Source organism: Meleagris gallopavo, chromosome 8 (genome assembly GCF_000146605.3).
Source record: "Meleagris gallopavo isolate NT-WF06-2002-E0010 breed Aviagen turkey brand Nicholas breeding stock chromosome 8, Turkey_5.1, whole genome shotgun sequence".
Classification (NCBI taxonomy): domain Eukaryota; kingdom Metazoa; phylum Chordata; class Aves; order Galliformes; family Phasianidae; genus Meleagris; species Meleagris gallopavo.
In genome coordinates, this window is record NC_015018.2 from 23236668 (window position 1) to 23250179 (window position 13512).

The 13512-nt window shown below is 45.3% G+C and overlaps 1 protein-coding gene across 3 annotated transcripts in view; it reads right to left on the minus strand.

Annotated features, from left to right (window-relative positions):
• The window catches only part of SH3PXD2A (SH3 and PX domains 2A), a 228984-nt gene that overhangs the window by 77919 nt on the left and 137553 nt on the right, over nt 1-13512 (minus strand). For all 3 annotated transcript variants that reach the window (XM_031554493.1, XM_010714667.3, XM_010714665.3), the window contains exon 6: nt 8520-8548. In XM_031554493.1, the coding sequence (XP_031410353.1) occupies nt 8520-8548 (29 nt within the window). The remainder of the gene's footprint in view (nt 1-8519; nt 8549-13512) is intronic.

A 13512-nucleotide genomic window follows, 5' to 3' on the forward strand; every position in this document is an offset into this window, starting at 1 on the left:
AAAAAGCAGATAAACCTCAGCCCGAGTTGGTACCATTTTCACACATCCCTGGCTCACACAATTAACTCATTCAATTAGGCAAAAAACAACAGATAGCCAGAGAGACAGGAGAATGGCACAGAAAGGCTACAAGTGTTTTGATCTATTATTTCAATCACCACTGCCCAAGGCATATTGTTTAATTGTGCCATTGATGTTTCTCCTGCAGGCCCCAGAGGGACCTACAACAAAACCAATATTTGTGCCCAGATCCAGGATGGGTCTGGTAACCACCCTGTCCCTTGCCACAGTGGCTTAAATAAGCTTCCCTTGTTCTTATGACTGCAGGGCATTGTTGCAGCATGTTCAAAGCAAGTCTTTTTTTTTTTAATTTTAAAATATAGATAGTGTTTGAATGAATATAGAGATTTAAGTTTTTCTTTCTCTAGAATGCAAGAAGTCGCAGTCTGAAGTAAATGTCTCATCCCTACAGGATGCCTTTCCTACATACCCAAAGCAAATCTTCACCTCTACGTCACACATTATCTGTAGATGAGGCAGTACCTTAAGAGCTACACTTAAATATTTGATTAGTTGATAACCTGTGATATCTTCCAATATGCAAATTCAGCTGAAGTGTGGGAGTAAGATGAGTTGACAGCAGGCAGTAAATAAGACCTTTAATTTCAGCCCAGCTCCCCAGGCCCAGCCCTCCTTCCTTCCCTCCTCTCCAAGCAGCTCATGCAGTGCAGATACCCCAGGAAGAGGGGCTGTGTGCAGGGGGGCAGAGGGCCAGGCTACAGCCAGGCTCTTCGCCTGCCCCAGCTCAATGCTGCAGACCAACGTCAGCCTCTCCCACTTGCCACGTAAGCAGAGCCGCCTGGCGCATGCTGGACCCACACACGCTGCTTGGAAAATGTTCCCATCTGGCTCTCACGTGACTCGAGCATGCTTCAGAAATTCATCATCTGGATAACTCACTCCTACAGGGAAGAAATCTACAACCAGAGAGTCCTTTCCTGAGCTGCAGGATGAGAGGACCGCCTGCTCAGTGCGCAGCACAGCTCTGTGCTCACCAGCTGCACTCCAGCAGCCTCATACAGCCCCCCGTCCTTTCTAAAAGCACCCGCTTACAGAAAAATGCGTTCCAATTTTCTACTCTGTTTACTTCTGCAAAAGCCCATTCTGATCCCATTTGCGAACCCGGAAGTATACAAGGCTGTGCAGTTCTTATATTGGCATCCATAGTTTGCATTAAGCCTTTCTACATGGCAAGCAAAGACCGCTTCCCCCATGACTGCTTTGGTCCTTGCACATACAGTTCTGTAGGAGATCCTAGAGAGCCCCCAGCCAGAGTCAGCCCCTGCTGCAGAGCAGCCCCGCTGCCAAGCAGAGCACGCTGCAGAATGGACCTGGCCAGGCAGCCTGCCTGAACTGGCAGCAGGATGAGCTGCACACGTCACAATCCCTGCTGAGTGCCTTGAAGTAATATTTTTGGCCATCTCCAGGAGAAGAGCCACTTCATCCAGAGCAGATTTTGCATGTCATGTAGCTAGCCCAAATGACAGTGAAAGTCATGCCAGCCTGAGGTGAAGTCACCCCAAGCTCTGCCCCTTGGGCAGTCAGGCCCCACACTTGCATCCCTGCTAATACCAAAGCCCATCGGCTTCCACTGCAGCCCAAGTGTGCATCTCACCTGCCTTACCTCATGTGCCAAAACCAAAGCCTGACAGCACATGGTTCCCCGGGTGTGAGAGAGGAAAAACCCACGCAAGCAGTGCTAACACCATCTGCCACTTGACAGACAGAGGAGGGAGGCAGGACAGGAGCAGATGGAGCTCCCTAAAACCAGAAGAGCCATTCCACCCCAAGAGGCACTCAGAGGGTTCAGGCTGTCCATGCAGACCACACCTCATCCTTGCAGCTCAGCTCTGCCTTGAACTGGGAAGCTCAGAGAGCACAAACATTCCTCTCCCTAATCCTGTGCTCTATCCCCACACTTCAGTTTAAAAGCCATACAGCCAAACCACACAAGGCACAAACAACTGTTCTTCTCTTACCCCATCTTCCACCCTCAGTATATGGGCCATCCAGAAAAGGACAGTAGGCCCAGACATCCAGCAGGCTACACAGCTCGTCAGCAGAAAAGTGAGGCAGTGCAGAAAGAATAAAAGTTCCTATCTATCTGCTCTTCTCTTCAGTAGCTGCAGGCATAAGTCTAAAGCATTTTGATTTAAACAGTGACTTCAAAAATGTGATGCACAAGAAGACTGAATGGAGAGATCAGTTTCCTTCTGCCAGAAGGCTACAGAATTGGAGATGGAATTAGGCTGGGCAGGGTCACACATTGCCCAGTGATGCAGAACAGCATCACAAGTGCTGTGAGGAGATGAAGGGTGCCTGGCATAGCCAAAGCTCTTCCTTGGAGCTCTCTAAGCAGAGAGCAACAGCCTTGCTTTGGGAAAGGGCAAGTGTTAGCAAGCAAGAGCTAACATGTTGCTTCAGCTACATGTTAGCTCACAAACTAGTTAAAAATAAAATACAAATAAAAAAAAAATCAAGAAAGAAAGTAAGGTGTTTTGGGAATTATTACATTAATTAAAAGCCAGTGAACTGAGCAGCAGTTATAGTTCAGCAAATTCTAAAGTTATTCATCATGAGAAAAGGGAACTCCACCATCAAGAACTGAACTGAGGATGCACATTAAGACCATTTACTACTAGGCTCAGACTCGGGAAGTACATATCCAGTAATTACAAACTAAGCTTTGTTTGGACTTTTGTTGCTATGCTTGTGCTTACTCTATCCATCTTTTATAACCAAATCCCTTTATCCTCAAAAAAAAAAAAAAGTAAGAAAAACACTATGTGAGAACCAAGATGTTCTGCCAGAATCTGCTGTTTTTAAATTCCACATGATAATTAGTACATACAGTCAGGAAGGTTAATCATATGATGGGAGAAGAGGTCCCAGGTTTGATCAAGAGTAATCCTGCCAGTGCTTGTGACAGTGCAGAAGAGCAGCAGACAAGCCACCTGCTCCAGCCATTCCCATCAGCAGGGGAACAGCAACAGAGCTGCTCCACCATGGCTGCTGCCGCACTGACTGATGGCAGACAGCAATGCAAGAAACAGCACGCGCATGTGATTCATCAGCACACACACAAGAGCACGTGTCTTTGTCTGCAGGGACCATGTTGCAGCACAGACCTCTTGCAGGGATTTGGACACCAAGGCCAAGCTGTGTACTTTACAATGTTGCTGGGACCCTGCCACAGGGCTTGAACAAACTTAGATCCCTACTTGCCACCTTAAAAAACAAGCAAAAGCCTGCCTAGCTTAAGCTTTTCAAGAGGGAGTTTGGAGAGACAGAGCTAGAGGTGAACAATGAGAGCAGAATGACTAACATTTGGGTTGAAAAATCACATTGTAGCTTTGCTGTCTTATCACCTGGGCTTGGATTCATCCAACAGTAACCAACTGCCTGCCTCACTGCCTACATATCAGCACTGGTAGCCACAAGATATCTGCTGCAGTTACCGCCACAGGAGAGAGTGTTGCTTCACAACATGATTTACCACTTCACTTTACTGGATGTATTTTTTTTTGACATCTTTAGTACCACCCTCGCAGATTGGGCACTTCAGAAGTGACATATAAAAGATCAAGCTCTACCTCTTGGGTCAGTCCTAGGGACAGGCAGAAACAGCTCCAGCTATGCTGGTCCAGCTAATGGTTCGCACATATGCAACCCTGCTGAATGATTAAGTACAGAAGGGCTAGCACACACCACTTATTTTCTCCATATTACCTCAAAGGAGGCAGTTCAAACTGAAGTTAAGAAAATAAAACTCATTTACAAAAATAAAAAAGCATGCAAGACATGCCATGGAGCTGTAAGGGCAGGCTGGATGTGTGGTATGACAGAACCAAAGAAGTTAAGCTCTGGAGGGATGAGCATAGCTCAGCTGTAAACCCAGGAAAAAAAAAGCCAAGAGTTCACCCATTTCTCTTCATAATTACAAAGAACATGGACAAAACCCATCCCTGATAACTCAAACAAACAGCAATTAAGGCATCTCCCTAAAGCTGACAGAAGATGTGCCCTCAGTGCACAAGCAAGTTTTCCTTAGCAAGAAGAAATGAGTAAAGATCTATGTCCTGCTTGCAGTCCAAGGAGCAGCCCCACAACGTGACAGGCCATAAGGGCTGCAGTACTGTTACAGCAATCTGCTTGTCTTTCCCCTAGAGGCCCCACTTCCGTAGCTGCCTTAACTCTCAACTCCACTTAATCCTCCCGTTGAGGGAATATTAAAGAGATGTCAATAAAAAGACAGTCTGAGTGGCTTCAAACAGACACTAAAGTTTTTATTTACATCCTTCCTCATTTTAGGCTACAGAAGGGAAAAGAAGCAGATCGCAGTCTGGGTGCTGCAGTATTCTGCTTGTCCAATAACCGAATGTGGGAACAGCACTGAAGGATGCTTCTCTCTGCCGAGGAAGCCAAGCTTCATCAACAGCCCCACCGAGGCACCGCTGGCTTGGAGCAAGCTGCTAAGCTAATGCTCTGAGTGCTCAATTACAGGGGCTGTTTAAACAGACTACAGCTGGCAGGCTCAGCCAGAGCACGGCCAGCTCAATGCAGACAGGATCTGATCAATTAGGGAAAGGAGACACTGCGGTGTTGATGGAGCCATAAACTTCAAGTTTATTTCCCCTCACTGTAGGGACATCCTACCTCACAAGAGCAGGGAGTAAGAGAAAGCCATCAAGCAGCAGCTTGGGGCCAGGGCGGCCAGGGCAGGAGGAGTGAGCAAGCAGTGGGGTTTCTGTTATGCTTTCAGAAGGGGGGGTGGCCAGAAGGGCTTTTGCAAGCAAACACTGAAGCAGGCACAAGGGCTGGGCTGCCTACAAGGCAGGTGGCAGAAAGATTCCCTAGCACTGAAAGCTAAGGTGAAACAGCATCTTCTGCTATCTGTAACCCCACAGTAAGCAAGGGGAACTCTCTCAGTAACAGAGGAGTACAAAGACTGAGTGTGGAAAATCTGTGGAAGACATGTCACCTCCCTAATTACCACCAAATGCCTGGTTCCAGCTGTTTACTCCAGCTTTATGACCAAAGATCCGACAACAACTTTGGCAGTGAACTACCAAAGAAAAATTCTCAGCAAGGGAAGAGGGCCAGATCATCATACACCAGGAGTATAAAACCTGTTGTAGCCAGTAACAATCTAAGGGAGACAGGAACATTTTTGAGGATAAACATCCTGAAACTGGTTTCACAAGCCACATCAGGATTGGCAGATGTCTCAAGGGTTAATTAATTCACCATGCACAGATGGTATCTGGTAGGGTTTGGAGAGTGGATTAACCTAATTTGTGGTTTGTAATGTACCATGCAAATATCCACTACCAGACTTGGAGCAATTCTGCCCTTATTTTGATTTCAGGAGAGAAAACCACACATTGGATACTTGCATAGAAGTAATGCCTATTTCAAGTGACAAATGAGTTGCTGTTCACTTGGTTAATAGCAATGACAAATCAGTCTGAAAAGTAATCCCTTCCCTTTTTGCTACAGAGCGGCTTTGGATGAACCCAGACGAGATCACTTGCTGTGGGTATGCAGAACGTGTCAGCCTTAACCGCTCCTCACAATTGTACTGAGGCCTCCTCATCACTGATGGATGGACCTAGAGTAATAATTTAATTGACTGAAAATAAGAAGGCAGCTCTGCAGCATGTCACATAAAGCCCCACAAATTCAAAGCAACAACCCACGTGGCTGCTCAGGCCATAGCAAATGGCCATGCCTACACAGAGCCCAGCTTCAGCAGAGCTCCAAGCTGACTGCAGGTTAAAGCATTTATAATTAGATTATAGCCAAGGAAAGGGCTGTGTTTATACAGCACTTTGCACAAGAGGAAGCCCTGGCTCAAGGCTGGCATACAGAGATGCCGCAGATCAGCACAAGACTCTTCTGTTTAGCTAAGTTAGGGCCATGCTGTTGCACTTTGTTCAGAATGTCCCCAGATGTTTACAACTGCTATCAGCTGCAGTGATAAATGTGTCCCTAGCTCCTATTAAACTCTGAACTTCCCCAGTTTCTCCCTGCTTTAAGGACTCAGTGCAGGACTAGCCAGAAATGCACTCATTGGCAAGGCAGAGGTCAGGGTAGAGGCAACAGTGGCTATCAGAGGCATTCCCCAAATGCTTCTGCCATCAGCCACACTCATGCCCTGCCTGCCTAAGATGGAGCAGCTGTGAGATTCCTGCCGCTCACAGCTCTGAGTCTCTTCCCAGCATATCCTTGGTCAAAAAATGGTATTCTCAGGTCTGATCTGTTGGGAGGCATGGGCATTCAAGTGTCTATTTGTACCATTTAAGATTGAGTAGTGTTTGCACCTACAGAGGAAGCTGCATTTCAAAGTTATTAGTTATCTTTAAAGGCTCTTCACAACACAGCCTTGGAAGCTGTGTTCATTCACCCCATCACTAGACCCAGTGTCATAAAGCTGCTCTTTGTTAGAGGCTGTAACCACCAACTCTCTTGGCATATTCTTTGGCTTGTTGTATGCACACTCCCACGACATCAAGCTCCAAGTAGAATGAAGCCTTCCCCCGCCACTCTAAAGACAAGCAAGAAGATGTTTGAGAACAGAGTCCCTTTATATAACTCACTTCAGTCAGACTGCTGCTTCACATTCCTCTTACAGTGTAAGTGGAGAAAGAGCATCCCTAAACCCCACTGCATCCAAGCCCTGGCTGTGCAGTCAGCCACCAAGGGGCAGAGAAGAAGAAACTCCCCAAACGAGACCCAGGAGTGGATGGGAGAGCAGCACATAGGAGCTCAGCCCTGGGGATTGATGAGCATGCTGTTCGGGGTGCCTCAAGGGGAACAGACAGAATTCCAGCTGTATTGACTCAACTCAGTCCCTCTTCCATCAGTGTCACAATATATCAGCTCCAGCTTCTCCCCAGAGTTGCTGGAATGGAGGAGAAGCAGCTTCTCATCCTTCTAAAGCAATCCCTCACACATCTTACAAGAGCAACATTGCTGTTCTAGGTCAGTGCTAAATCAGGTTGCCCCAGAGACTTCAGCAACACATTTCAGCAGTCTTTATGTGGCCTTAAAACCCCAGTGCTCTGCACAGGGCACTGTGAGCCAGGATCTTCTGCCCTCAGCTCTGCCTTCTGTGTACTCTCTCACACCTTTACAGCCTGTTCCTCTAGAGAAAATTCTTCTGCCCCTTTAATTCACTGTCAAATTTTGCAAACAGTGCAAAGTTTATTTAATATTATATGCTAGAAGTGCAATCACATCTCTGTGGATGGACCTGCCTAGAACTGCAACCCAGAAAGAAGGAAACGAGGAAGTTAAACGTTCTCCAGGTCCCAGTGTCAGCACCCAGTGCTCCACCTGCCTCCGATTACCATCACCCACCTGCACTTATGGTAAATTTAAAAGAATTCAGGAGGAGAGCACCACAAGCACCAGCCTGCAAAGGGAACAGCCATAAATGCACAGGATGGCAGGGTCAAGTAACAGCTCCGTGTTAATGTACCACTTAGCTTATTACAGGACTGCAGCATAAAAGCTCTCATAATTAACAAATCAATCTAGGCACTGACATTCTTTAAGTTCAGTAAGTTACATTCATCTTTCCCAGAGATTCAGCCATTGCAGCATTTCTTTATCATCATCTCAAAATACAAGAGGAAAAAATCCTCCCCTCCCCTGCACACAGGCCAGAGTATTCCAGAGCTTGCAGAGGGTTTGAGGGGCCTCTTTGGATGCCCTGGATGTGATTCAGAGCACTCAAGACTACAAACAAAGTCAATGAGAGTTGCAGGTGCTCAGTACTGCTTGGGAGAGGAAAGAAAAAAAAAGGGAAAGAAAGAAGCCCTATCACATCCAACTCAGAACAGCCAAATGCAGAGGCCCATAATCACATGTCCCTGTTGAAAACATATCTGTATAAATCACTAAGAGCTATAAGGAAACGGGAAAAATTGGTTTTATGTAGTTTCAGATCAGGATTTTATAAGACATTTGAATCCAGGATTTAAAAACAAAATAAGGAGCTATGGCCTTTGAGTCAACCCAAACCCAGAAACAGGCAGTGAGAACATTTTGCATTGAATGCTTCAACAGATCCTTTTGATAAAGCAAAAACAAGATTCAGACTCAAACAGAAAAGCATCCTCTTCCTCTCCCCTCAAAAAAGACCTCCAACTCTCAAACTACATTTTGACTTAGGTAGAGATAGACTTAAGGAAAAAAAAAAAGAAGAAATGTAACCCCATTAGCCTCTTAGATTGCAGAAAGAGCTCTATAAACACCAATGTTTTAACTGCAATACTATGTAAGATGAGTTTCTTGTCCTCTTCAGTAGAGCAGAAAGAATTTGATGCCTGGCTACAGCAGGTTTCAGCAATGAAAAGTTAAATGGCTATGTAATTTCATGCAACACAAGGGAAGGTTTAAAAAGGAGGAAAAAAACACTCTATAATCATGCAGTAAAAAGCTCAGGATCTTACCTGATTTTCTCTTTGAAGATCCATAGTCCCTGAAAAAAAGACAACAACAAATAGACATGGTTAGAGCTGGAAACAGTGAGAGAATGGATGCGTCCCAAATTTCCACCCATAGGTTCAAGGGCTCATTCTGCCCGCTCCCCCCTTTAAAGAGGAGCTCAGGGCTGCAAGGCATTGACGGGCAAGGGCTGGGGCTGGGACAGGTCCTGAGCAGAACCGGCTCATCGGCAGCAGCTGGGCTTCTGCAGCACCGAGGGCTGGGGGAGCATGTGATCACTGAGACAGAGCCAACCATCCTCCGGCAGCAAGGCAGGGGAGAAGGATGTCACTTTTTCCCCTTTAAATCGAGCTATTAAATGCATGGCTACTGGATTAACCCCTGCGGTTCCCCCGGAGAGGAGAGGGAACGTGAACTGCCTGCTGTAGGGGTGCGGCTGCTGCGGGCTGGGCTGGCACTGCGTGCCGCTCCCTCCTCCCATTAATTGGTGCATAACCTCCAGATCCCTTCCGGGCATCTCTGACAAGCACGAAGAAAAATACCCAAAAGCCCCAAACTTTGCCACTTCTTTCTTCTGGGATGGGAAATGCACCCCGAATTTCCCACAGTGCTTTAAGGACCCTCTGTTCGCTAGAGAACAGCTGCTATCTCAGAGAGCTGCTGCAAGAGTGGGCTGAAACTACAGAACACAGCTGCAGAAGTGAGGACAGAAACGCTTTGCGGTGGCTGCACTTCCCCTTGGTGCCCTGAGCCCCATCCATGTGCAGACGGGTGCGGGCACAGTGCCCTCCATGCCTGGAACGTGTAGGATTTGCTCTTGGTGAGTAATGACTCCTCGGGAGTTTTTTGCACCCTCTTTGGATTTTCCTGTTCCTATTTCAATTAAAGAGTTTTCTCAGCCATGCCTTATGTTTGATATGAAGATGCTACCTACTGCTGTTGCTTCTTCTGCAGAAGTGATATTATATATCCAGAAGTAATGCTCGCTACACGGTGCCCAAAACAGAGACCCCTCAGAATGAGCTGGGGAAAGGATGGCTCCCAGAATGCAATCATCAGCCCCAGCTCTGCTCCCACCAGCACACCAGAACACCCTGTGACAGTCTCTATAAGAGAGGCATGGCCACTTTTCCATTCCTAGCCAACCCATGCCTGCCACTTGTATATATCATCCAATTCACACGACTGGAAATGGGCTGTTGATGGATGGTTAGAGTTAGCAAGCAACCAAAAACAGATAAAAATGTTCCCAGCATCCCACCACATCAAGCCAAAGTCAGTACTCAGGTCTAGAAAGCACAGTGCAAGAAGATGATTTGCCTGTGCCCTCGCTCTGCTCCAGCAGCAACCACCATGGAATGCTCAGAATTCAGCCCTCCATCCCAGATGTCCTCCCACATCTTGCAGCCCAATCTCAACCTGTTTCTCAGGGCTTGTGTGAGAGGCTGCAGGAAGCTTTTAAATGAGGCTTTTTCTTTTAATTCTAAAGGATGACTCACCCATACAATTTCAAGAAGGCAGAGATTTAAAAAGGCAAAATTTTGAAACTGTTTTCCTCTTTCTCTATGACGAGCTTTTCCATGCTTATCTTCGTTCCTGTCCTATTCCTCATCCAGCTGGCATTTCTTCCATAGCAAAAGCACATCACTTATGACAGCATGATTGCCCTAAAATTGAGTTCTATGAGCCCTGTGGTGGGCAGGCACATCCCACACCACACTACTACTGCCATTACGAGCGTTGTACTCCACAGGATGCGACACCACAGTTCTGGTCAATGGCAAACATGGTGCCAGCAGAGGCATAACTGCTCAAGGGAGCTTTGACCCAACAAATCCCATCTCTGTTTCTCTTGGCTTATGCTATGAGTACAAACTCTGTCTTGCTGCCCCACACTCAGCCAATGCACACTGGTCCTCCTCTCTGAGTCTTCTCCTGCATATCTATCCCACAGGTTCCTGCATTGCACTCAGGATGTCCTTTTATGTGCTACAGTGTTTTTTTCTTCTCTAGCGTCCTTCTTAAAATTTATATGTAGACCAAAATGAAGGTGGGAACCTCACTCCATTAAGTACTTTGCAAAGAGAAATGGCTGCTGCCCCAAACTGACAAAGAAAACCAAATGATGGGGGAAAAAAGTATTATACACACTGCACTGATGAGGAATCATAAAAAAAGGCTGTTGAACCTGCACCTTCTGCTCTTAGTTTCCAGTCTGAAGCGCAGGATCATCCTTTCATAAGAAATTAGATGATTGTTACAAAATATTTGTTTCAATCACCACCACCTTCCAATTGTGATGCTCACTCAAAAAGAGAGCCAACAGTCAACCTGAAGGACAGGTTTTCATTCCTCCTCTAGATTTTCAAGTTATCACATTCTGACTTGGGAGTTCCTGAAGCCCTGAACCCCATGTCTCCCTGTCTCGTAAGGCCTTGTACACCCGTATTTCAATCACAAAATCAGGAGAAAGCAGTATCAAATAAAATGGAGCTTAAAATAAAATCCACATTTCCTCAGTGAATCTCTGAAAGCCAAAACTTGTTTCTCGCACCAAGGATGGGAAAAATATCATTGCTGAAATAGAAAACCAACATAGCATAGCAAATAATTTCTCTGGCTGAGTAAAGTACTCTTCTCTTTTCTGCTAATTAAGGAAGTAGCAGCAATAGCAGCAGCAAGGAGCCATGCCTAGCTTCATATTTATTTTTTATGCCCTATTATTCAGTGATTCATTGATGTCTTTCCTCTCAAGCAACGGCCCATAGGTGAATACCTTAGTCTCACTATTTCCAGAGGAATATTATTGTGAGGTCGAAGTATCAGATTATGTCCAACACAATAAAGGGAATTCCTTAATGGTTTCTCTTAACTGTAACAACTTCAAAGCAGAAATTCTGATCTCCTGCAGCATGGGCTGCACCAGGCACCCTGCTAGCCCTTACAACAGACTAGAAGCCTGGCCTTGCAGAAAGAAAAACCCTTCCAAGTGAAGGTACAAGGTCACTGCAGCTATACGGAGAAGCTCACTTTTCTGTAAGCTCTGTCTCTTTCCTTTTTCTTTTCTTTTTATCCTTATACATACACACATATTTCCATTCTGACTTTATTTCTGTGTGAGAGCAGACACTACCATCCTAATTCCACTTTATGCTCTGTCTACAAGAAAAGCAGTGAAAGCAGCGGGTGGAACTAAGAATGGCACCAGCAGGGCCCTTCTTCATTAGCCAACATCACTCCATACTTGAACAAATGCCTTTCACAAAAAATAGTGTATTTCTAGCTGTTTTTTTTTTTAATTAGAATATAGCAAATCTGTCTAAAGTCTTCCTATGGGGTATCACCTTTATTTGACACTGAACCTCATTACTGGCAAAGAAAGCATTTCCCGCTGCTAATGATATTAAAATATTGCTGGTGCCAAGTACATCACAAAGACTGAATACACTCTTCTTGCTTTATTGACAAGGAGAGAGAGGCTGGATCTCCTTTTTCATCAGTGTTACACCAGGATAATGCTACTCATTTGGCTTCTACCAACAAATGTGAAAGGAGGAACACATGTACTGCCACAGAGCTGACTGCCTTGTTGTCATATTAAGATATCCACAGTCGGTCAAGGATATTGTGAAAAACTAAAATATGTTATAAATAATGTATTTATATATGTTATATAAATAAATTTGTTTGCCACTTGCAATCTATTTTAATTGAGGTGGTTATATTAATAACATTACAGAAAAGTGTTTTGGTGCATCCTTTATTTAGGGATTAACTTTGCTGCTGCAATCAGTGAGATTTCATGATAAAAACAATGATGTGTGGGTGTTTTAATCTATCTAAATATAGAGAGATACATACAAAGATGCAGTGACACAATTGGAAAATTGCTTAATAAATGAGGAGCATCCTGGCATTTGTTCAAGAAAAGCCCAGGAACTGTTTCACATGGAAGAGAAGACTGACTGTGTACAAGCATGTCTGTAATGGACTGAGTCAATCTCTTTAGCAGTATTTCTAATTCAGTTTGATTTGTATGTGGCCTGGAGGGTTTCTTTTCCATCCCCAAGGAGATTCAGATCTTTCCATGCAGAAGCCCAGAAAAGTTTGCAGAGCAGCACTGTAACAGCGGTGGGGCTGCAGGGCTGCAACTTTGTCCTAAACAACTGCCTGGTGATGGACTGCATTGGGAAATCCCTTCCCTGCTACTCCTGGAGTGTAAAGGCTCTATTCAAGGCTTCTCCCCTTCACCACAGGACAGCAGACCCAAGCAAGCTTACCCTGTGGGATTTGTTCCACTACAATACATCACCTTGAAGCCCAGGGCCTCTGCATGCAAGCAAGGCTTGGCTTCAATTCATCTAGCACAGATTTCAGACAAGAGATTCTCAACTGTGAGAGAAAGCAGTGCCTGCAAAGCAGGGGGAGCTGCCAGAGCTCAGGGAGCAACACGGCCGGGGGAGCCACAGACATGTCATCAGACGAGACAGAAGCTGAAGGGAAAGTAAATCTTCCTGCTGTCCGCTTCTCAGAGTTTGCTGTCCAAAAGAGATGAGACAGTGACAAACTCTGAGTAATAGAGGTTAATCTGTATCCTCTGGAGCGTTTTAATACATAAGTTGAAATATTTCTGTATTTGTTGGCTTTAACTAACTCATGTTTAAATACATTGTAGGCGTTTACGTTCCCATGCTCCTTAATTCCTAAAACTCTCCGGTGGTGCGGAGAGGTTGCGGTGGAGATGTATGACATTTCAAACAAACAACTCAGATTATAATTTAATCACCAATGATTTGCCAGGCAGATTAAAAGCACAGAAATGTTTTAGCAAGGGAGTCTGTGTTCTCCCACCCAACATCCATATGGTTTGCAGTCAGTAATGAGGACTGCTGCCTTTCTCAGCAACTGTTTTTCTTAACACCGCTATCAGATTCTGGGACAGTGTTTTCAAAGTAAACCAATGCCAAAATACTTCGCTACTGCTCTTTACACATACAG